This window comes from Hipposideros armiger, unplaced genomic scaffold (genome assembly GCF_001890085.2).
Source record: "Hipposideros armiger isolate ML-2016 unplaced genomic scaffold, ASM189008v1 scaffold_1050, whole genome shotgun sequence".
NCBI classification, from domain to species: Eukaryota; Metazoa; Chordata; class Mammalia; order Chiroptera; family Hipposideridae; genus Hipposideros; species Hipposideros armiger.
The window spans coordinates 480,581-503,699 of NW_017732400.1; the positions used below are offsets into that span (position 1 = coordinate 480,581).

The window sequence follows — 23,119 nt, forward strand, 5'->3', positions numbered from 1 at the left end:
GAATCCTAGTTACAGGCACAGCAGCATCCAGGACGCTGGGGCGCAGGGCAGGGGTGGGGAGCGGTACATGGAGAGAGATCACTGACTGGGGAGAGGAAGGACTTGCGGGCATCTGGGAACAGGACACAGGAGAGCCGAGGCCAGCGTTGGCCTGGCCGGAGCACACGTGTGTGCGGCAGGTCAGGAAGGAGTTGCCCCCCCGCCTCCCATAGCCTCTGCGTTCACACCATCGTTGAGGCCCGGGCCCACCCCTTCCTAGCTGGTCCCTCCAGCCACGCAGCCTGCAGCTGGCTGCGTCCTCCTCCTGGAAGCCTCCCCTGACTATTCCAGCTCCTGTTTCAAGGGAGATGGGTGGCTTGTTACTGGAAGCAGGTGCAAAGGAAAACATGGTTCTCGGGAAGACTCATTTTTGGAAGGGGCATATATATTTATGAAAACTGATCCCCTTAAAGCTTGCTCCTGCGCACATGCCCCTGGGAACGTTTTCGTGTTTCACCAGGGGTCTGCAAACTATAAGTTATTAAAAAATAATGAGAGGGCCGGCCGAGTGGTTCAGTTGGTTAAGAGCTCGCTCCAGAGAGTGCGCGCTCTGAGCAACAGCGGTTCAAGTCCTGGCCCGAGCTGAGCAGCCGCTGAGCTGCCAACAGGTGGCAGGATGGCTCAGCTAAAAAAAATTAAAAATAAAAAATGAGAATTCTTCAAAATAGGGGTCCCAGAATGTAAGAAATGTGGGTTTGAATGTCCTTGTAACTCTAATAGTTCCAATTCCAACCCCCCTTGGGCTGAGAGCTCCACATCCTGATGCATATGGCAAGCCAGGAACTCAAATTATTCCAGATCTCTGGAGGCATGTGGCTGTGAGGAGGGCATCTGAATATTCAAAGACAGAATCACTGGCAAAGGAGGAGCCTAGATTCTAAATTAAGAAAACAGTTTTTATTTTTTCATTTTGTGGAAGCACTATCATTGTCTCCTGATGGTTCCCAGCCGTTCGCCACCAGGGGGCAGCAGAAAACACAGAGCGCCAGCCGGTGGGGAAGAGATGGGACGCAAGTACAGGGGAGAGGCCTGCACGTCAGGCAGGGGTGTACGCTTAGACGCTTAGGCGGCAGAGAAAAACGGAGGGGAACTGTGGGGGCTAAGTATGGATCTCAGGAGGGGATGGAAAATATTGAGAGTGACACATTCAGGGTTCAGAACACAATTGAGGGAATGAGGAAGGGGATCAAGGAGTTAGGCTAAATTGGGAAGAATTCAAGGGGAATCAGAAGGTAGAGATGGGCTTGCGTGCACTCTGCCCGGAGGCCCAGGGCACCTCTGGGGATGTGGTTATCTGTAATCTTCCCGGGGTGGATCAAGGTCTGGCTCCTCCTGAGGCCTGTGGTCCACCTCAGGGGCAGGTGGCCAGGGGTTTTCTGGAGGCTGGGGTCCTGCTGGCCAGGGGTCGTCAGGCAGAGGAGGTTTAGGGGGATCGGTTCTAGGAGGCTCAGGAGGCCAGACTCCAGATTCAGGCAGGTCTCTCCAGGGACGACTGGGGCCTGGAGGGGGAGGGTCCTCAAAGAGAGGGGGTGCCCCTGGCCAGGGCTCACCAGGAATTGGGGGGCCCTGAGGTAATGTTGGGGAGCCCTCCTCTCCAGCCTCTGTGGGTGGGGGAGAGGGGTGGTCTCCACTGCCTGAGATGCCTATAGAGTGGGAAGGAGAAAGGTAAGAGGTGGTGAGGGCCAGATCCAGCCCCAGCCCAGCTCCCAGACCCTGGGAGCACAGCCCATCTGCGATGGACCACAGCCTGAGCTAATCCCACAAACAGACCTCAGAAGTAACTCTCAAAGAGCTCTCCACACATTTGCAAAATACCAAGGTGATCTTAAAATGACATGAAAACTCTGTCCTGAACCATTAACTTGAACTTTAAACTGAAAGGACCCTCAAATAAGCTCCATCCAACCCTGGTTGGGACAGCCCATTGGCATGGTGCCTCTGCTGGTCTGCAGCCCCCAAATGGTCTACACCTTGGCCCCATGTAGCACCCAGCCCCCACCTCTACAAGGACCTCCACCCTCCTTAACAGCCCTCAGCTCCACACACCTGAATTTTGGTCTAAATCACCGCATGGAGCTATACCCCAACCAGCAATCACTTATCCTGAGCTACATGCAACTCCCACATCCCCTGCATCCCCTTACCTCTTCCGCTCACACAAATCCCCACAACCTCCTCCATCCCTTGTATCCTGTTCACTCCCTTCCTTCTTAGAGGTCACCCTCCTCTCACCTTGACCATTCCCCGTCACCCAAAATTGCACTCCTGGCCTCTATTCCCAGCTCACCTCCGGTGTACAGGCAAAAGACCAGGATCCCCAGTAGCTTCCAGTTGAGCATCATGGCTGTCTCCTGGTCCCCAAAGCCAGGGGTGGGCTCTGTCTGGATGCCTGGGAACCCCAAGAGGCTTTATATGGGAGCGAAAAGAGGAAGTGAATCTCTCGGGTGGGGCCAGCCCAGTGACCAAAGGAATCAGAACCTAACTGGTCAAACCCGTTTGGAAGGCCATGGCTGATGTGTGTAACCTCTGAGGCTGGCGTCCCTCATTTTAGTCCCCCAGCTCAGGACCCAGTCAACATGGCTTTACCGATGACCTAGACCTTGGTCACCCCAGCCTTGTTTTCATGTCCTCCTTACACACACCCTGCAGCAATCAGTGTCCACCAGTCATCTCTATAACCACAGGGACTTCCAGCTTTCATTCCTCAAAGTCACTAGAAGCCAAGGAATGGTGTAACCAGGCGTGCGGAAGCAGTGTAATACAGGGCGGGGCTCCGAACTTCCACTCGCCTCAGGAACCAAGCGGACTGCTGTCCAGTGTGCCTTCTTCAGGCACACAGGGGGCCTCCGAGCAGTGACAACCACCCAAGCTGACTGACGGTGAGGAAGGAAACGAGGACATCCTGATTCTTTCGCCCCACCTCAGACCTGGTTCCATCAGTCACGGCCAAGAGGACAGGAAGAGGCTGCCTCAGCTCTCGGTCATCCCAGACTCGTCCTCCCTCTGGAATCTCCTCTCGCCCCTCAAGCCCCTTCCCGTGGTCCTTGGCTCCAGCTCGGTGCCCACCTTCTCCCTCCCCTCATCCTGTGGGTCTCCGTTGAAGTCTTGTCTAAGTCTCTCAGGGATCCTGCTAGAACTTTCCTTCAGGAAGGACTCCTTTGCCTGCAGGTCTAAATCAGCCTCAGAAGTAATATTCAAAACAGAACCCACTTTCTCTCCAAGTTGTTCCCCACTTAGTCTCTCCCCAGCCGTAAGGGACACCACTGTCCCTCTGTGGCTTACCACAAAGCCACCAGTCCTTGCCCCATGTGAGAGCTCCCTCTCCCCCAGCCTCCCCATACCCTCCTAATTGGCCTCTTCATCCTGCCCCACACCCACAGCCAGCCAACATGTCTCTTAAAAACAAATCAAATTGTGTGGTTACTTCTGTTGAAAGAGGCACTCCGAGGGCTTTCTACCGACTCAGCGTTAAGTCCTGTCTTGGCGGTTCCCTGCAGCACCCTCCCGCACTCTCCCTTCTGGGCTCTGCGCATGCCTGCCCGCTGCACACTCTCCCAGTGGGTGCACCAGCTCCTCACCCCACTCAGGTCTCAGCACAACAGGGAGGCCTTTACTGTCCCCTCACCTGATGCCGCCCTGGCCCACAGTCAGTTTCTATCACATCACTGCCGTTTAGTTTCTCTTCATAGCACTTGTTTGAAATGCTTGTTTGTTCATTTAGGTCTGTCCACTGTGTCCTCCCCTTAGAATGTAAGTGCCCAGGAGCAAGGACCTGCCCATCAAGCCCCCGCAGTGGACCCTGAGCCAGAGCACTGCCTGGCTCTGAGATTCCTGTTGAGGGAGTTAATGTTTCATCTTCCTCACTCATGGCACTGGTCATCTTCCAGACGTAAACAGTTTCAATACAAAAGTAGAGAATAAAGAAAACCCGGAGTGGGCCAGCCGAGTAGCTTGTTGGTTAAGAGTTGGCTTGGGAGCGCGAGCTCTGAGCAGTAGGGCCGCTGGTTCGGATCCCACATGGGCCAGTGACGCTGAACCCTCTACAGCTAAGATGGTGAACAATAGCTCAACCCGGAGCATTGGCTGCCCTGAGTCACCGGAAACGGCATAGGCTGCAGTGGGCTGCCGTAAGCTGTGAGTGGCTGGCAGCCAGCATGAGCTGCTGTGAGCTGCCATCCAATGGCCGGCGACCGATCTGCCTCAGCCAGAAAGAACGCAATGATCACATCGCCAACATGGGCCAGTGAAGTGACGTGCTCCACAATTAGACTGAAGAACAAAAGGAGAGCAACTTGTCTGTTCCCTTCCCTCAATTCCCCCAATAAAATCTTTAAAAAAATAAAATAAAACCCGGAGCTTCTCAAAAAACTTCCCAAGCAGCCTAGGAAGAGGGTTTTGGAAAAGGTGCCATCTAGAGGAAGAGCTATGTGTGGGACAACCCTCCACATATCCGAGAGGAGAGGTGGCTGTAGGGAGAAGTCCCTTGTGTTCCCAGAGCGCATGTCCAAACAGCTCCTACTGTAGTCATCTTTATTGAGCCTCAGAATTCACAAACATTTTGGTGGCTGGTGTCCCCAAGGGCATCTGGATGGGGAAGAGGGCTGGACTGGTCCCCCCAAATTCCACTTCTCCACGATCCTCCTAGCCCCCTGGCCCCCATGAGCTGCCAGCTGCTCAATGGCAGATGGGTGCAGGATCGTTCTGGCTGTCTCCTTGAGAAATAGCTTCCTCTTTGGAAATGGCCTCGCTCAGGCCCTGCAGGTCATCGAGCAGGACAGAGAGGGATCCTGGGAAAGAAGACCCCAAAGGATAGGAGCCATACAAAAGAAGGCTGTCGTGGTTAAGTGCAGAGAACCAGGGCTGCCAGAGGACGGCAGGGTTACAAGGAAGGAGGTTCTCCGGTCCAAGGCGGTGTGGACAAAGGAGGCTGGGGGCCTCCAGGGGTTACAGAGGACAACGCACATGCACTCAGGAGTGTCTGGGATAGAGGCTCCCAAAGCCCCCATCTGTCCCTTCCCACTTAGACCACTACCTTTTATGGGCTCCCTGGTGGAGAGTGCTGCGGCTGGAGGTCCGGGCGCTGATGAGCCTGAAGGCCTAGGGCTGGACTCCACGGATGTCGCCTTATTCAGCAGGGAAGGAAGAACTGCCAACAGTCGCTGCTGCTTGTAACGGGAGAGGAGACCCTCCTGCTGCAAGGTGGCCTGGGGAGGAGAGGGTTAAACGCACAGCCTCCCCCACTTGCCACACCTCTACTCCCCAACCAGCCCAAGGGCCCTTCCCTGCCTCCTCACCAGCATGAGGTCACTGTCCCTCTCCAGCTCCTGCAGGCGCTGGCTCAGCCGCAGGCCCTCCTCCTTCCGGGCCTCATCCTGCAGGCGCCTGAGCTCCTGGTTCCGCTCCTTTTCCCGGGTGGCTTTGCGCTGGATCTGGCGCAGGGAGACCACTATGGGGAAACCAGGGCACAGAGGGGACAGGTGTGGGCCAGCCCAGAGGCAGCAAGGCACCATGAAAACAGGACTGGACCGATGGGCAGGATTCTGGATCCCCAGCTGTGACTCAGGGGAGCCACTTACACTCTGACTCAATCTCTTCTGAACAGTGGAGAGGTGGCTGATGCTCTAGGGTCCTGAATCTGGGAACCCCAACTACCTCTCTCACCCCAGAACTTTCCAGGAGTCACTTAGGGGAAATCTGGATATGGACTGGGTGTTAGATTTTCAGTTTCTTAAAGGGTAACAATGGAATTGAGGTTATATAGGGGATCTTACTCTGTAGGAGATGCAGGTCAACAGTCATGATGTTTGTAATTTACTTTAAATAACTCCCCAAAAGTGTATATATCAACGTGTATATGTAGAGAGCAAATGTGGCAAAAGGTAAGAGCTGCATCAAGTTAGAGAAGGCATGTGAGCGTCAGCACACAATTCTAACTTGTCTAGGTGTTTGAAATTTTTCCAAATAAAAAGCTGGCGATAATTATTGCTGGAAGACGTTGGATGGTGGTTGCCTTTGTGGCGGGGAGTGACTGGGAGGGGCTGCAGGGGCTCCAGGGCTGGTCACTTGATTTGGGTGCTGCCATATGGGTGTGTTTGCTACCTGAGAACTCAGCTGTGCCACTCCCTGATAACTTCATTACCTTCATACTTCAAAGAAAGTTTTACAAAAACTTTTTTAAATAACCTTGTCTCCATACTTCTTCTCCCTGGAAGCCCACATCCACCTGGCAAACCTCACCGGCCTTGGCATGCTCCCTCCGAGCCTCATTCAGTCTCCTTTCTGTTTCCGAGAGCTGTTCCCGCAGCCGGGTTTCCACTTCGGCCACTTTCTCTTGCAGAGCTGGGGTGACGGTGCAGAGGGGGTGTGTGGGGGAGCTGTGCAGCATGGTCCCGCCCACCCTCCGAGGGCACACCATTTCCCCTCAGCACACCTTGCCCGTAGACCTCCTGCTGCTGGGTCAGCTCCTGCCGCAGACTCGCGGCCTCCTCTGTGCTCTCTTGCTGGCCCTGGCGAGCGGCTTCCAGCTGCAGCCCCACACTGGCCAGGGACTCCTGGGTGCGCTGCAGCTCCCGCTCCAGCTGCTGGGCGACCTCACTAAGCTGCTGCCGCTCTGCCTCCCCTGGGAAGGGGTGGCGCTCACTTGGCCTCTCCACGCCTAGACCCCAGCTCTTCCCACCTCTTGCCCCCAGTGCACCTGTGACCCCAAGGCCAGGTGTACCTTGCTCGCGGGCACGGCCCACCTCCTGCTGGAGGATATGGGCACTCAGCTGCAGTTCTGCGTCCAGGCGATTCCGTTCCTCCCGCAGCTGCTCCAGCTCAAGGCTCACATCCATGGTGGGTGGGGGCGGGGGGCAGCTGAGATGGGGAGAAACAGAGTGGGGGAGATCACCCAGCTGCCCGACCCCTAAGCCCCCATCCCTCCTCAGTCCTACTGTTTTGGGTCCCAGCAACTAACACCTTAAAGCCCCACCGCCGTCCCCCAAACTTCACCTCTCCTGGCGCAGCTGAGCAAGGGTCAGTTTTCGAGCCATCAGGCCTGGGGGAGAAAAGGTGACAGCAATAGACTGATGAGTGTGTGGAGGAGGAAAGGGGAGATGGGGGAGTAAGGGAAAGAGATGCACGGATGGGTGAGAAGAAAACAGGATGGGTGTGGGATGAGAGCTGGTGGGTCGGGCACACGGGCAGTCACCCTACCCACCCTGAATGGTGTGGACTTTGCGGACAGCATAGCTGACTCGGCTGCTGAGGCTGGGAAGCCGGGCTGCGGCCTGCTCCACCTCGGCCATGGTGCTCTGGAGCCAGGTCTGAAAGCTGGAGGAGGCACAAGGTCATGACCTTCCACCCCACCTCATTCCCAAAAGGACTTGGAGTGCCTTGTAGGGACAACTCCCTCTATCTGTACTGCTGTGGGCGTGGGGAAAGCAGGCAAGGGGAATCGGAGCGGGGAAAAGTGAAGCTGAAGCCAAGGGTAGGGGGCCCCAGCTCTGTGCCCTGTCAGTAGGGCTGGGCTACTCAGCCGATAAAAAAAACCTGAGGGCTTAGGCCCCTTAGTGATTGCCAGATAAAAATGATCCAGTTGCTTGTAATAAAAGCATAGCTATTCCAGTGGTAAGCTTCTCATCTGGGTCCTAGCGATCAGTACCATTAATAACAGTCCTGCAGGAAAATGACGAAGTTCACAGGCCATACCTAATCCGGACCCAGATGCCACAACACAGTCAAGGGTCGAGTACCAATGACTCTACGAGGGCTAACATGAGTGCTCAGCAGGCTGGCTAATCGCTAGCTGATTTAGATTTCTCCACCTGCAGGCCCCTGGACACCTCTCTTCAGGTTTGGGGACTCTCCTGGCACATGTGCCACGTTTGGGGTGTGTGGGCTTACGTGCATTTTTCTAAAGAACAAAGGCCATAGCTCCCACCAGCTTTCTAAGCGGCCCTTGCCCAAAGATGGCATGAAACAACTGTGTATCTTTTCAAGCATGCTTCAAAGCTTATTTCTCACAACCTGTTTTTTGATCACTATTATGCATCAGAGATCAAAGTTATCCCCTCCGACAATTCTCTGATACCAGTGAAGGTCAGGTGCGTGGCTTTATCAGCTGGCTCACAAAAGCTGAGAAGTCTAAACAGGCCCCCAGGGAATGGCCAAAGCAGCATCTAAGGGCCAGGCTGGAACCCCCTGGGGAGTCCAGGTCTGCGCCAGCAGCATAACAGAGGCCCCTTTCACCGGAAAATTGTCTGAATGGGTGCTTCCAGCATCTTCTGTGGCTCTTACTAAAGCCATTTTCTGATAAGGTCTCCAAGCCATCTAGAGATTATCTAACAACTGACAACAGACTGAGCTTGGGCTGTTTCATGCCTCATGTACTTTTTGGCAACAAGTCACTAGCAAGAACCATTTCAGTGGTGTTCTGGTACCAAAGAAAAACCTGTCCACAGCCTATCTTCCTGTTCTCCTGGGGGTAGGAGCACATTGATGGACTGAGTCTGCGTGACTAACTGGCCTAATTCCCTGCATGTCTAAAATCTTTCATCAATTTTTTTCACCTCAATGGCTCTTTTGTTCTGTATTATGTTTTACTTTCGTCACTTTTTAAAGTTAAATTAGTACCCAAGATACAAATCCAACAGAAGGGGTGGGTGGACAAGGACCCATCCTGCACCAGTTTCGTTAAACCAATTAGGTGACCCATCAGGAAGAGCCGCTAACAGTAAGCATTTAGACTGCAGGCAACAAGCCAGGCCCTGTGCTCAGCGCTCCACGTGGCCCAGGTGCTCCAATGACCAAGGCTGAGGAGGGATGTTCCCAGCACAGAGAAGCTTGAGTTTCTCCTGAGAGGTCTTTCTAAAGGTTATATAAGGAAACACCCAGGAAGCTGGTACGAGAGACACAGGCTTGTAATTAAGAAGGAAACTCATACGTTTTAGATGGAATATCTATAAGCCAGTAAGTGTACAGCTTTAAAAAATAAATAAAATGTTTTTCCAAGTAATCAGGGCATGCCTGTAAAACTGTAAAGAGAAAAGGGAAAGACCGAGTATCCACACTCCCCATCCTCAAACAACTCTGAAGGTGGGGATCCTCGCAGGTGCCCCATTAGCTCAGGATGTTCCTGGACCAGACCGCAGCAGGACGTGCTGCCTCAGCTCCACCAAATGTCCAGAGGGAGTCCTAACAAATGACCCTGGTGTGAATGTGGCGGGGCTGCCCCAGGAAAAATAAATACAGGAGCTTCTACAGGCTAAATACCTCTGTCCTGTTCCTCTAGGAGCCAGCTTTCCAGCCCCTCTCACCTGATATCTTAACTCCAAGGTGCACAGGAGGCTGGGGAAGCAGAAACACTACCTCCCACCCGCACCCCATCCCTGATACCTGCTGACGGCACTGGCCACGAGCTTTTGCTGCTCCTCAGCCGTGGCTGTCTGCTGCTGCCGCTGGCGCCAGGCTTCCTGGGCGCGGCTCAGCTCCATGTGCAGGGCCTGGAAGGATGCCATAAAGAACAGGGTCCCTCCCGGCCCGGCCCACAGACCCGGCTTCCCAGCCCATCCTTAGCCTCTGCCTGCCTCGACACTGACCTTGGCGCCCACCCGCTCCACCTCCACCTCTGCGGCTTTGTCCTCCAGGGAGCGCTGCAGGACAGCCTGCTCCTGGCTCTGGGCTGCGGCTCTTTCCTGGAGCTCTGCCACCTGGGGGAGGACAGGAGGCAGGACACTGAGGGGCAGACGCAGAGGTCTCTGCAAGAACGCCATACAGGGAGACCAGAAGCTTGGGTTCCTAAGAATGGAAGCCACGGCTTCCTTCCAGAAGCATGTTCCATGTGCCCACACCTTGAGGAACTACCCTGTGACCCACAAGGACCTGCACATGCCACCTCCTCCGAGAGGCCATTCCTGGGCATCCTGCCTGAGGCTGCGCCCCCACCCCACCCCGCAGTCTCTGTCACGTGATTGTTCACCTTTTTCACAGCACACATAATGACCTGGCCTTATCTAATTGTCTGCTTGCCTGCTATGCATCTGCTCCAGAACCTAAGCTCATGAGAGCAGGTACTTGTCTTTGTTCAGGGCTGTGTTCCCAGCATGTGGTAACCACACACTAATATTTGTTGAATGAATGCCATCCCTTATGTAAAAAGCAAGCTGGGGGAAGAACATGGGAAGAAAGGGCGACAGGCGACCTGTGCCTTCAGCTGCTCCACGCATGCTCTGTGTTCCAGCTCCTGGGCCTTCAGCTGCACCATCAGGGCAAACACCTTCTCCCGCCAGTGCTTCAGCAGAGACTGGCACTTCCCGGTAAACTCAGGCTTCAGAGGATCCAAGGGCTGAACCTTCAGGGCGGGGGGGACACGGACGGACAGAGTGTGGGCTCCTGAGGGAGCAGAGGAAGGAGGCAGCATCTTGGTTGCTCTTCTGTGCCCCCAGGCAGTTGCAGCAAGACCAGTGTTCAGGGAAGGAAAGTCCTCAGCCCCTGACCACCCCCACAGGCAGGCCCGGCATACCTTCCTGGCCAGCTCCTGCTCCTGCAGGGACAGGATGTGTGTCAGGCTCTGCACGCGCACCTGTAGCAGCCCCACTGTCGTATGCAGGCCGTCCCGGTCCTCCTGCAAGTGCTGCCAGCAGGAGAGCGGCCTGTCTGCACCCTCAGGGGATGCTGCTCTCCCCAGGGCCACCCCTCTCCCGGGACCTGGGCCTCCCGCCCCACCCCCACCCCCCACACATGCACTTTCCACTTTCTCACCTGTACAGTTTTTAGAAGCTCCTGTCGCTCCGACTCCCACGTCTGACTGTGGACCTCAGGAGGTACTTGTTCCCCCACATATCTCCTTAGATTCTCAACCAAGGTCACCTGAACTTCCAAGTCTTCTTGGGTCTTGCTAGGGTTAGGGTGGGAACAGGGTACCATCAGCAGGGCATCCTGGAGACCCGCCCCACCCACCAACCGCTGGGCCCGCCTTGGGGTCCCCATGCCCCACTTACCTGAGCTGCTCCCGCAGCAGCTTGGCGTCCCTCTGGGCCTCAGCCAGCTCCCTGGCTTCCTCTGCCCTCCTGGTTTCCAGACCATTCAGAGACTTCTCCAAACCCTCCGCTTTGCTGGTCAGACTGGAAAGAGCCTCCTGGTGAGCCTGTGTCAAGGAGGAGAGCTGCGGAAAGAGAGAGAGGGCTCAGCAGGCGCTGGCTCACTCGCACACCCAGGCTTTCCAAAGCTGCCCTGCTTTGGCCTTGTCCCCTCCTACTTTCTGACCTCAGACAATAACCCAACTGTGCATGCCAAATGGTGACAGTCCCTGGTGCCTTACTTCCCCATCACTCTCCAATCTATCAGCAGTTCCTGTCAGGTCTTCCCCAAATCCTATCTTCACTTCTTCTCCGCCTCTGCTGCCACCAACATGAGGTAAGTCACCCTTGTCTCCGGCCTGGACAAGGCAGCAATCTCCTAACCAGGCTTAGAAACCTCCAGTGGCTCACCATGGCATTTCGAACAAAACCCTGCTTCTTCCCTCGGCCTGCAATGCCCGCTGTGCCCTGGCCTCTGCCCGCTTCTCTGAGCCCATCTCCTATCACTCTCCTGCTTACCCAGCTCCTCAGATTGGGGGGTGAAGGAGACACACACCACCTCCTCGGGGAGGCCGCCCTAGGCCCTCCGATCCCTACCCACCACCGCTCAGCCCTGTCGCCTGTTCCTGTCCTTTTAGCTCTCATTATCATCTGAGATGACCTTACTTGTGTGTGTGCTTACTGTCTGCCACGCCCCGTTCAAAAGGAAGTTCTAGGAAGGTAGGAGTCTTGTCCTTTTCTTACTGCACCTCCAACAGTGGTGAGCATGTCGGGGACACTGGAGGGGTCATGGGACAGATGGGGAAGGAGGGAGGCGGCTACTCTCATTTCCAGTCTGCCCCCTTTGGCACTATTTCCACACCGCAGTCAGTCAACTTTTGGACATAAATCACAAAACTAGTCTTTTGAGACATAAAATACAAATCCCATCACGTCACTTTCCCATTTCACTAGTTGCTCACTGCCCTTCAGATAAAGTTCTGAACGGGCCCTGAGGCCTTGCAGTCACATCACCACCCAGAGCCCCCTCTCATCCTGCTCTCAAGCCTCTCAGGCCCCCTCCTGTCACACACGCTGGCCAGTGTCACACAGGCTCCCACTGACACCCAACCCATCTCGTCACCAGCCAGCTCTTATTCTGCACAAATGTCACTTACCATTAAGCATCTTTTGTGAATCTAAAGGCATTTATATTTTTCTTTGAACTATCTCCTCTGTCCATCTTTTAACTGGATTGCTGTGTTTCCCTATCAGTTTCTAGCCACACATTATACAGTGGAGACATTAGCAGCTTCCTGTGATTTGAGCTGTACCTATATTTTCTAGTTTATCATTTGTCCTTTAATCTTACTTTTATTTTGTCATTCCTAAGTTTAGTATTAGAAAGTCAATGGACCAATCTTTTCTTTAATGGTTCAGTTTTGATTCACACGTAAGGAATGTCCCCATTCCGAGGTTACAAAGGAATTCACCCAGGTTTCTTCCAGTATCTTTATGGTTTCATTTCCTAACTAGGATGGCCTTCCTTCACTCCCCTACCAGGTCAGGTCTCCTGGTCCTTCAGGGCACCTCTACCAATTGCAATTAACTAGGAGTAAATCAAGTGTTGAATGTGTGTGTCCCACTAGGCTGTCAGCTCCACCCACAAGGGCAGGGACTCAGGCTGATGTGCTCACCCGAGTCCTGGCTCCCATCTCAGGTATGGCCAAGTAAGCACCCATACATGCTGACTGACTGAACAATCTCCCATTCCCAGCCCACCTCAGGACCCCACTCCTACCCTCCTCGCTGCCCACCCCCCACTGCCCCCAGCCCTCCCAGATGAATGGGGTACCCAGAGTAAAGCAGGGAGACAAAGTACTTCCTACTGGAAGGGGAAGGAGGGCTTCAGGTGGTGGGAGGTCACCTGAGTCCTGGGAAAAAGTGCACTATGAGGAGGAGCAAAAACACCCAAGGTCTCCCTCTTTCCAGGTCACGTTTTCTCGCCTTCACCAAACATCTTCTCATCACTCCACTGCCTTCTTCCATTCCTGCTGTCTGCTGAGAAGCTACTGCTCTCCCCACCCCCACATTCACCTGCTCCTGGTGCAGCCTCTGAACCTCCTCCAGTTCCCGCTGGCTCCCCTCTTCCAGGTTCTTCCGGACAACCTCAGCCCCAGCCAAGGCAGCACGCAGGCCCTCGGCTTCAGCTCGGCCGGCCCTCTCCGCCCGTGCCAGAGCCTCCAGCTCCAGGGCCTGGGCCTCCAGCCTCATCTTCTGCTGCAGCGAGGTCTCCCGCAGGACCCGGGCCTCCTCCTCCAGCCGCCGCAGCTCTTGCAGCTGCCAAGAGATCAGCTCGGCCTGCTGGCTCAGGGCCTGCGACCCCTGCCGCTCCACGGACCTTCGAAGACAGGTTAGCACAGTTAAGACCCGTCTCTGAGGCTGGGAAGATGGCCAACGGCTAAACGGAGACAGAAGAGATCCCTCTGCTCCCACAAACGGAGATGGGGGGATGAAGCTGGGCCATTGGGATCTCTGCATTTCCATCACCCTAGTCATCCATGGAGGCCCTGCTAAGCACATAAGGTCCAATGCCTGGGCTCACAGGACCTAAAGCCTGGCTGAGATCATGGAACATGGCCTCTAGAGAGAACTACATACAAGCAGATGTCTTAAACATGAAATGTGCACATCCTTAGGCCACACGCTCTGAATTAGAGAGGTTAGAAGTACATGCACAGGCTTCTGAATTCTGTTTTAAGGGCAAGGTAAAGCCTGAGGGAGATGTGGAGAGAGCTCACTGCTCTATTGGTGTCACATAAAGTTATAACATGGCTGTTGGCACAGCTCCCTCACTGGGGCCCAGATCACAGGAGTTTTTTTTTGTTTTGTTTTGTTTAAGTAGGGTACTATAGCCTAGAGCAGGTGTCGGCAAACTTTTGAGACAGAAGAGCCACCAGGGGTCAGCAAACTGCAGCTCGCAAGCCTCTGAAGTAAAATTAAAAATGAAAATAAAACTACCATAGTTTCATTTATAAAATGTTTAAAGGATATTATTCACATGGTGATTTCACTTGTTTTATAGGTCTCGCAAAACTTTTAAAATTGTTTTTAAATTGTTGTGAGGGATAGGATTGGCTCTTTCAGGGATTGGCAAACTTTTGAGACAGAATGTACCCAAAGAGCCGCGTGTGGCTCGTGAGCCGCAGTTTGCCAACCCCTGGCCTAGAGAAATTAAGTGACTGGCCAAAGGACCCCTAGCTGGTAGCCAAACTAGGAACAGGGTGTCTCTGTCTCCTGACACCCACTCCAGTGCTCCCCCTTCATCATCATGCTCCTTCCTCTTTGATGGGGTCCAAGGTAGATCGATCTCCAATCACGCTCTAGAGCACAATGGCAGAATGACATTCCCGTAAATTTAACAAAACATCACAGACAACACATAGACAAGTAACACAGTCAGCTCCAACAGCCTGCACTCCATCAGGATTAATCCATCTAGCGCAATAACAGTCCCAGTTTGAACTTCCTCATCATGCTTATTATCATCAGCTGTTGGATTTGAATTCCTTGATATCAGAATCTCTCCTATTCATTTTTGTTATCCCCATCCCTATCGTCTATCATGCTCCCTTATTATTACTTATGAGTTGCAGGCACCAATAATTGCTTATGGGAAAATGAACAAATTACTGAACGAAGGTATGAAATTTCAGTAAAGAAGGGTCACTGGCAAGCAAGCCTGAGAAAACAGTTTGACAGTGGACCCCTACCTGCCTCTCTGCCCTGGTTCCTGCCCGTCACCAAAAACATCCCGTTCCCACATGATCACTTGAGGTTTCTGGTTGTCTGGCCGCCTCTCTGAGGTATCTTGATGGGCCAGGGGAACGTCTGAGACGCAGGTCGGGGCCATCCCTGGCATGGCTGGAAGGGGCCGAACTTGAAAGTGGGATGGGGGAATAAGCCCAGTGGAACCTGAAGAATCACAAGGACAAAGACGGTCAGTTCCCCAGGAAGAAACAATCACCAGTCCCCTTGCCAGGTCCCACTGACCTGTAGGTCGAAACATCTCCACATGATCTGAAGTCTCTAGATTCTGTATCCAGCCATCTATGTTCCCCTGGACAATAGGAGAAACAAGGGCACTCCAATTCAACCTTCCAAAGAGAAAGCCCCTTAAATAACAAAGTCATTATCTTTCCATAACAGCCAGGTCCACCAGACTCTAAGCGCCTCTCTTCCTACTTCCCAGAAAGAAGTAGGAAACACCCAAAGATCACTTGCTTGACCCAACCTGGTTCCTGAAAGAACTGTGACGATAACCATGAGATGGAGGGATTTTACTGAGACAGGCTAAGGGGGTGCTCTCAGGCTTTACTCAAACTTTTCAGGTCTGGGTGGTGCCTTTATCCTTCTTCTTAGGTTTCTATAGTCTCTGCCATTCTTGGTTGGAGGTGAGAAAGCAGGTGTGCAGTTCAGGGGCTGTGGGGCCCAATCTCCAGAGTTCTCTCCATGGCTCAGCAAAGCCTTGGGGAAGTCCATCCAGGCACCACCAAGCCATGGCTCCTGGGTCCTTCCCTATTAAAGCGCTGGCCCACGCTGGCCCCAGGTGAATGTGGCTACAGGTAGGGCAGGATGCCTCCCCAGGACACCTGGGAATCCAGGCAGCCTAGATCCCCTGGAAGAAAAGCCAGCTTCCTGACATCTCATCCAAACCCTTCCAGCAACTTCCTCTTAGTTTCTCTATTATCCCCTCAACTTTCATTCCTGCCACCCACCCTCCTCTCTTCAGAGTCCTAGAGCATAGCGAGGGCACTTCGGGGTCTCCCACCCTTCCACCCAAATTCATCTACTTTTTCCTCAATCTGGGATTCCTATCCCCCTCCGTCCCTACATTCTAATCTTTTTCTTTCAATGACTCTGCTCCCTCATTCTCACCTTCATCTCTCAACTCAACAGCCTCCTCTCGCCTCCCTGCACTCTAGCTGGCTCTCAGTTCGTCCCCCTTTTCACTCCCCCAGACACCCCTGAGTCTTCACCCCGCTAGACCCCTAACTCTAAGACTGTTCTGACCCCTTTATCTGTTGCTTTACCCGGCGCCTGTACCCCTCGTCCCCTTTGGGCCTCTGAACCCACCCCGAACCCCTTTGTCAGCCCTTCCTGCCCCCAATCGACTCTTCCCGAAAGCCCCCTCACCTAGCGCGACAGCCCCCTTTGCCCTTTCACCACACACCCCCACACCTCGCTCCAACGCTGGCCTCCACCTCTGACTGCGCCTGCGCAGAGCGGGCCCATTGGCGGACCGCTCAAAAGCCGGAAAGAGGCGGGGAAGAGATGCACGCAGGCGCAGTAGTGTCTAAAGCCCGGCCCAATTACCACGTTGGGGCATCTCCGCGCCCTGGCAGCTCCTCCTAACTCCCGGAACCCGGGAAAACTTGTAAACTAATCAGAAAAAGTGGTAGGCGGGACATCGGGGGGAGCCTGCTAGCGCCCCGCCCAATGGAACAGAGAGCTGGCCAATCAGGAACGGTACGGGGGAGGGGCGGGCTCGCAGGCGCGAAGTTCGGACCCGGGAATTCCGAAGGCGGGGTCGGAGCTGCCCGCGCGCGTAGGTCGCTCCGCTCCTGGCCCGGCTCCCTCTCTGTCAAACCGCAGCGGGAGCGCCAGCCCAGAGCCCGAGGGGTCCCGGAACGCCGCACAGACTGGCACTGCCTGGAGAGGAGACCACTCCGAGACTACACCGCGCGGTAGATCCGAAACTGGGCTGGGGCGAGAAGGGAAAAGGCTGGGTTTGTCTTGCAAGATCTCGGGGAGCTCTTTCCTCTATTTTTATCTCACCCGAAAAAGCCGGGCAGCAGGGGTTTAGATCCACTTTGTTGGAGAACGTAGGGACTCGTTTTCACTGCCTTTTGGGAGGAGGTGACGGTGGAGTCACTTCCCACTGGGGTTCAAACTAGTTATGAGCGAGGGGTTGGCCAATAGAGAGAGGCGCGGGCGAGCTGGAAGGCTAGCTTACTCTTATTTGGATAAGCAAGTCTGACAGGAAGAAGCTTCTTTTCTCCAAGTTATATTGAAGTGACAAGTTAGTATTGCACAGAAGTGGGACGCCCAACACACACCTACAGTTCCCAGAAGCTGCCTAATGTATGTTACCTTGCACAGATTGAAGGCTTTTCGAATATTTTGCAGACCGAGGATCGGTTCATTTAAAGTGCCATAGGACGTGTTCGTTTTTGCTCTGCACCGGGACCTTCCCAGAATTTTTCAGTACAAAGCAACTTGACAGCCAGTTTTGCATCACGTGCCTAGGATCCTTGGACTGAAGTTGCACTGCTCAGGGAGTGTGCTCAAAGTTGAAACTGCACAAAGCACAGCCCAAGTTTGCATCAGATGGAAAGTGACCTTGGGCCTCCGTGCATGGCTCTGGAGTGGGGAAAGTGATGGATTCCTGAAGTGGAAGAGGTGGGGCAGAGGGGGCACCGCCCATGCTGCCCTGCTTTCAGCTGCTGCGTATTGGAGGTGGCAGGGGCGGTGATCTCTACACCTTCCACCCCCCAAGTGGCACTGGATGCACCTATCGTTTGGGCCACAGGGCTGACCTGTGTGATGTGGCCCTGAGGCCCCAACAGGAGCCTGGTCTGATCTCTGGAGTCCACGCAGAGCTGCACGCTGAACGCCAGGGTGATGACTGGAGGGTCAGCCTGGAGGACTGCAGCAGCCAAGGTGAGCGGTGAGCAGCTCCGGGCTGGGATGATTAAGGGGTTCCACAGGGACCCTGCTTGCCTCACACACTCCCCAACAGGTTGAATGGTAGTCCAGACCTCATCTTCCCACCAGAAGCGTGCAGTGTCAGAAGCTCTCTGCAGGGTTGACTCTTGGTGGTCCCTGTTTGGCTCACTCAGGGCCTGGGAGGTAGAGCCAGAACCTGGGGCGTCAGGGAAATAGCACAGTGGGGATGTTCTAGGGCCAACAGGGGCCAAGCTCAGACTTGCCTCAGCCTCCAGATTTGCTGAGGCACCTTATTCCTGTCTTAGCGGAGTTAGGATGTTGAATTGTGTTTTAATGCTATAGGCATGTGTCTTACTCCCTGACTCACAGCTAGCCTCAAAAGGCCTGGGCTCACATCTGAGTTCTGCCGCTGACCCCAAGTGAAAACTCAGGCCTGTCACTTCAATTCTCTGAGTCTTAAGTTTCCTTAGATAAAACGGAAGGCTTTGTAAGGTCTGTTTGGGGAGTGCTGTGGGGATTAGATAACTATAGTAGCCAATATTCATTTAGTGCTTATATCAAACCAGGCAGTTTTAAATGCATTGAATGTAGATGAGCATTAATATCACCCCCATTTTACAGACAAGGAAGTTGAGGCAGAGGTTCACTTCTCCAGGGTCAGAGCTGGCAAGTGGTGGAGTCAGGATTTGAACCTGGCTGGAGTTATGCTGAGTTGGAGCTGGGCGAGGGAAGGTGTCTGTTCCCTCCATATGTCCTGTGAGAGGATGTAATACACACTTGTTCCCAACTCAGAAAGTGCTTAATATCTGATGTCACCTGCTGAGGGGCTTAGAATGTGAGAATTTGATGACAGGTGTCATGTTTTTCCTCATGGTCCCCAGAAAATCAGACAGAGCCAGACTTCTCTACTCCTGATTCTAGTCATGTTTTTGTCATTCTCTGTATCTCTTTGGTGCCTCATCATCAACAGGGACCTTGGTCAATAATGTCAGACTCCCAAGGGGTCACAGGCTGGAGTTGAGTGATGGCGACCTTCTGACCTTTGGCCCTGAAGGGCCCCCAGGAAGCAGCCCCTCGGAGTTCTACTTCATGTTTCAGCAAGTCCATGTCAAACCTCAAGATTTTGCTGCCATTACTGTCCCACGGTCTAGAGAAGAAAGAACCGGAGCTGGTTTCTGGCCCATGCTGCCCCCACAGGGGGCTCCACAGCGCCCCCTCAGCACCCTGGCCCCCACACCAAGAGCCACGCTGATCCTCAACTCCATTGGCAGCCTTAGCAAGCTCCAGCCCCAGCCCTTTACCTTCTCCCGGAGTGGGGGTCGACCACAGAGCCAGCCTGCTCCCACTCCCCCTGGGGACGTGGGGACCACCCCTTCTGCTCCACCCCCAAGAAATCGGAGGAAATCGGCTCACCGAGTATTGGCAGAATTGGATGATGAGAGAGAGGCTCCTGAGAGCCCCCAACCAGTCTTTGGAGAGCCCAGGAAAAAACTCCGAGTAGAGAAAACCCCACTGACACCTAGTGGGTAAGTGGAGAGATCCTTGTCTCAATGTTTCGCTGCCTTTTGATTCCTTTTTAGAGGTGGCCCTCTGCTTGAGTTGGGGGTAGGAGGTGGACAGTGAACAGATGTTGGAATGGCAAAACCTGGGTTAGCTCCTAACCAGGTTCACCATTAGCCTAGTGAGTCTATCTAAGTTCAGGTATAATCCAGGGGAAAGTACTAGACTTCTACAGGTTTGCAGTGACCCTGGTTTTTCTGTCACTTTCTTCAGAAATCCTCGTGGGCGTCCTCTGAAGCACCCAGTGAGCACCATGACTCCCCCTGCCATTGGGGGCGGGGAGCCCTGTGCAGCCCCTTGTTGCTTCCTGCCCCAAGAAGAGACAGTGGCTTGGGTTCAGTGTGATGGTTGTGACGGCTGGTTCCATGTGGCCTGTGTTGGCTGCAGTATCCAGGCTGCTAGGGAAGCTGACTTCCGGTGCCCAGGGTGTCATGTGACCATCCAGACCTAAGGCCCACCACCAAGGAGCCAGAGAGCTAGCACCTCCAGGCCATGGGTAGACACAAAGGAATACCAGTGAGTTCTAAGAACTGCCCCTTCTCTTGCCTGCCCAAGAGGGAATGACCACAGGGCTGGGGTCCATTGCTATGGATTCAAGGTCTAGAACAGGCCCTCATGGCCAAAGTGAGAGAAGAGATGGTTTCCTGCCAAAGATAATACTGCCTACAGGAAGTTGCCAGTGAGCTGGAAATTCCCAGTTACAAGTCATAGGTCCTTGCTGCCATGGACACTAGAATGTCTGTGATCAGAGCACTCGTCAATTGCAGAGACCATGCCTGGGAAGATGTAAGCTCCAGACCCTAACAAGTGAGTTCTCAACATTCTTGGATGGAATCACCTGAGGCATTCTGGGGGAAACCTAGAGCACCGTCCCCAAACTTCCTTACATTGTGGGGAGTCCTATTGCTGATCCTGTTTGTAGCCTGGCTTTCCAGAGGTTTGCTTTCATTTCCAAATAAATAACATTCTTTTTGTGGATCTGATACTCATGCTTTCCAATTCTTGGGAGAATGGCCTTGGGAAGGGTTGGAGAACATGAATTCTTAGGGGACTGAGAGAGGAGCAGAAAAGACAGAGAAATACAAACCTGTTCACTGAAAAGGCGCACATATAGGGGATGAGCTGGAGGTGGGAGATGGGAAAAAAGGAATCCAGGTATTAAGTTTTCTCAAAGGAAAACAGATCCAATGCCATTAAAATAAGGTAGTTGGGGTTTGGTCAGTTTCATGTAGATGGCAGAACTTTTACAAGCTTCACTGGTAGACGTACCTCAGAGATATTGCATGTTGAGACCATCGCAATAAAGTAAGCCATAATCTTTACTGGTGGAGGGCCTTGCCTTTGATTTGTAGAAAATGCAACACCTGTGAAGCACAACAAAACAAGGTGTGCCAGTACTGCCAGGGAAAAGAGAAAAGCTGGTAATCCAGCTACAGCAGATGCTGGTCTGGTCCAGTGTGCATTGACCTAACCCATGTACGGTATACTTGTTTCCTTCTGTGACCGGTACACGAAGCCAAGATACCATCAAAGTAGTGTTTCTATACTTATTAGAAAAGGCCTTATCTCAGTAGTCTATTGCAACCTGCATGTTCACCCTCTCTACTCCTGCTTGGACTTACCAACCCAAGTGTTTCCACATCGAGGAAACAGCTCCAGAGCCGGGACTAAAGCCGAGTCATTCATGGTCAGGGTAGGCAGAAACCTTAAAGGGAAACCAAATGAGCCCTGGTGTCAAGACAGCACAAGGTGGCGTTTCTGGCTGGGGTGATTGGGCATGCAGAAGAAATAAGGATCTAGACTCGATTTCTTAGCATGACAACCAACCCCAAGGACTTTCATTGTACAGTGGGGAAAGCAAAGAGCCACCTCCCAGTAGGGAATGGCTACATACTAACATCTGTGGGCAGAAATAAGGGTTCAAATTCCCCGAGACCCCATGTTATGAGCTCCTAAGAACTAGCTCATTAGTTCTAGCACTTAGGAATAAGGGCCTCACAAATAAATATGTTCCAGTCCCAGTTGTCACTGATACTGTGACTGTGCAGGTTTGGCACTTTGGCTTTAGGGTCATTTGGGTCTGAGAGCTGTTAATATCTACTACTGGGTATCCCCATGCCCTTCTTCAGTAAGACAAAGACAAAAGTATCCACCTACTGTGTCCCAGGCTTCTTTATTTAAGATCAAAGTGATGAGTGATGTGGGGATTAAAATCAAGAGCATCATTGAACTTCCCTCCAACCAGTTACCCTAAACTCCCTGCCCCCCCACCTCCACACACACACACCCTTTGTGTTCCCAATCCCTTAGTGAACGAAGAACTTAACCCCAAAGCCCTGGTACAATCCTTAGGGCACTCTCCCTGGCTCTCCCCTTTCCAGCAAAGGGCAGGCACCTCAGTTTGAATGCATGGGAGAACCCAGAGTGGCGACAGACACAGAAGGAAAGGCATCACCCTCAGGGAAAGGGACCGAGGAGTACAGCGTAGTGAAGTGAGGGCCCACATAGCCTGGGGTACCAAAATGGGGCCCTGCTGCCAGAGGGAAGGATACTGGTCCCCCTGAGAAATGAGGCCCAGAAGCCTCAAAATCCTCTCGTTGAGAATAGTCACTGCTTGATCTTTTGCCCTTCTGGCGACGGTTGCAGAACCACACTCGGACCACCTAGGAGTGGGGGACACAAGGGAGAATGACACTCGCTCAGAAGCTCCAGGTGTGTCTGGTTTTATGAGGTCATTTGGCCCCAAACCAACAGATCCAGACTGGTTGGAGGGTGAGAGCCAGGGATAGGGCAGGGGGCGGGGGCCTGGGGAGGAGGACACGGAGCTCTCGGAGGGCACTCACGTCCTTCTCAAGCCCCAGCTGCTGGGCGATGTGGCTGATCTGCTGCAGGGTGGGCTTCGGACACTGCAGGAACATGCTCTCCAGGTTGCCCCTCACTCGGTTCTCGATGCTCGTCCGCTTTCTCTTTCGGGCCTGCACCAGGGTCTCTGCTTTGCATATCTGGGCAGGTGGGGAGGGACAGGGGAGGAGACGGGAAGCAAGCAACAGCACCATGAGGTCGGGGACTCGAGCAAATTGCTAAGGTGCATTGACTGGATGTCACCAGAGCCAGATAGTTTGAAAAGAAGGATCCTGCAAGGGTGGGTTTAGACCAGTGGCTCTGGACCTTGTCCCAGCAGCACTGAGGAATTATCTATCCTCCATCCACGGAGGACTACTGCCCCCAAGGAGAGCTGCCAGCCAGGGATGGGAGCGCCGACGGCAGTCTGAGCCGCCGCGGGTCCCTCTGTGCCTGCCCGCCCTCACCTCCTGCAGATTCTCGTTGTTATCAGCTTCCTCCACCCACTTCTGCAGCAGGGGCCGCAGCTTACACATGTTCTTCAAGCTGAGCTGCAGAGCCTCAAAGCGGCAGATGGTCGTTTGGCTGAACACCTTCCCTGGGGAGGCGGGTTGAAAGAGAGGCAACATGAGGCAGCAGGCAGGGCTCTGGGGACCCCAAGACCCAGGATTCACCACCCCTTCCTGCCCTCACAAGGTCCCACCCAGGATCCCACTTCTTCCCAGAGGGAACTCAAGGCCCAAGTATCTTTGTCCTTTCCTCTCTACCCTCTTCATGGATAAGGGCACAGCCTGCCTGGGGAACACCCTCCCCTCACCTAAGGCCTTTGGTAGGGAGGAAAGGCCTAGTTCAGGAATGTTCCTCCCAAGGGGAGACATGGTGCTTGTGTTCTGTGGGTCAGAGCATGCTGCGGG

At 53.7% G+C, this 23,119-nt stretch overlaps 4 protein-coding genes across 16 annotated transcripts in view; 1 reads left to right on the forward strand and 3 right to left on the reverse strand.

Annotated features, from left to right (window-relative positions):
- Positions 1-958: 958 nt before the first annotated feature.
- PSORS1C2 (psoriasis susceptibility 1 candidate 2) lies at positions 959-2,445 on the reverse strand. Its single transcript, XM_019631878.1, has 2 exons — positions 2,327-2,445; positions 959-1,682 (listed from the first exon to the last, which is right to left on the reverse strand). Exons 1-2 carry the CDS (start codon positions 2,379-2,381, stop codon positions 1,330-1,332), a joined length of 408 nt encoding a protein of 135 aa, XP_019487423.1. The 5' UTR covers positions 2,382-2,445; the 3' UTR covers positions 959-1,329.
- Positions 2,446-4,555: 2,110 nt separating this feature from the next.
- On the reverse strand, positions 4,556-16,386 carry CCHCR1 (coiled-coil alpha-helical rod protein 1). Of its 8 annotated transcripts, none has more exons than XM_019631871.1 (18): positions 16,317-16,386; positions 15,129-15,195; positions 14,849-15,050; positions 13,173-13,476; positions 11,019-11,182; positions 10,780-10,915; positions 10,541-10,561; positions 10,220-10,369; positions 9,618-9,728; positions 9,415-9,521; positions 7,238-7,350; positions 7,030-7,075; positions 6,758-6,894; positions 6,470-6,658; positions 6,277-6,378; positions 5,334-5,485; positions 5,072-5,243; positions 4,556-4,826 (listed from the first exon to the last, which is right to left on the reverse strand). In XM_019631871.1, exons 1-18 carry the CDS (start codon positions 16,368-16,370, stop codon positions 4,714-4,716), a joined length of 2,340 nt encoding a protein of 779 aa, XP_019487416.1. In that variant the 5' UTR covers positions 16,371-16,386; the 3' UTR covers positions 4,556-4,713. The 8 variants fall into 8 exon arrangements, with proteins under 8 accessions (XP_019487416.1, XP_019487414.1, XP_019487417.1 ...); XM_019631869.1 differs by having other exon boundaries at positions 10,541-10,651; XM_019631872.1 differs by having other exon boundaries at positions 10,541-10,651; positions 16,272-16,367.
- A 59-nt stretch (positions 16,387-16,445) lies between these two features.
- On the forward strand, positions 16,446-20,314 carry TCF19 (transcription factor 19). Of its 3 annotated transcripts, none has more exons than XM_019631792.1 (4): positions 16,446-16,822; positions 17,265-17,798; positions 18,775-19,330; positions 19,578-20,314. In XM_019631792.1, exons 2-4 carry the CDS (start codon positions 17,561-17,563, stop codon positions 19,813-19,815), a joined length of 1,032 nt encoding a protein of 343 aa, XP_019487337.1. In that variant the 5' UTR covers positions 16,446-16,822; positions 17,265-17,560; the 3' UTR covers positions 19,816-20,314. The 3 variants fall into 3 exon arrangements, with proteins under 3 accessions (XP_019487337.1, XP_019487338.1, XP_019487336.1); XM_019631793.1 differs by having other exon boundaries at positions 16,446-16,604; XM_019631791.1 differs by having other exon boundaries at positions 16,446-17,798.
- POU5F1 (POU class 5 homeobox 1) overlaps positions 18,861-23,119 on the reverse strand; it is a 33,827-nt gene continuing 29,568 nt past the window's right edge. For 3 of the 4 annotated variants that reach the window (XM_019631789.1, XM_019631790.1, XM_019631788.1), the window contains exons 3-5: positions 22,673-22,803; positions 22,208-22,366; positions 21,519-22,027 (exon numbers count right to left, since the gene is read on the reverse strand). In XM_019631789.1, coding sequence (XP_019487334.1) covers positions 21,761-22,027; positions 22,208-22,366; positions 22,673-22,803 — 557 coding nt within the window. In that variant the 3' untranslated portion in view covers positions 21,519-21,760. Of the gene's footprint in view, positions 18,952-19,217; positions 19,324-20,451; positions 20,487-20,633; positions 20,729-20,986; positions 22,028-22,207; positions 22,367-22,672; positions 22,804-23,022; positions 23,115-23,119 lie in introns of those variants that run through there. The other variant, XR_002122696.1, reaches the window with a different exon arrangement.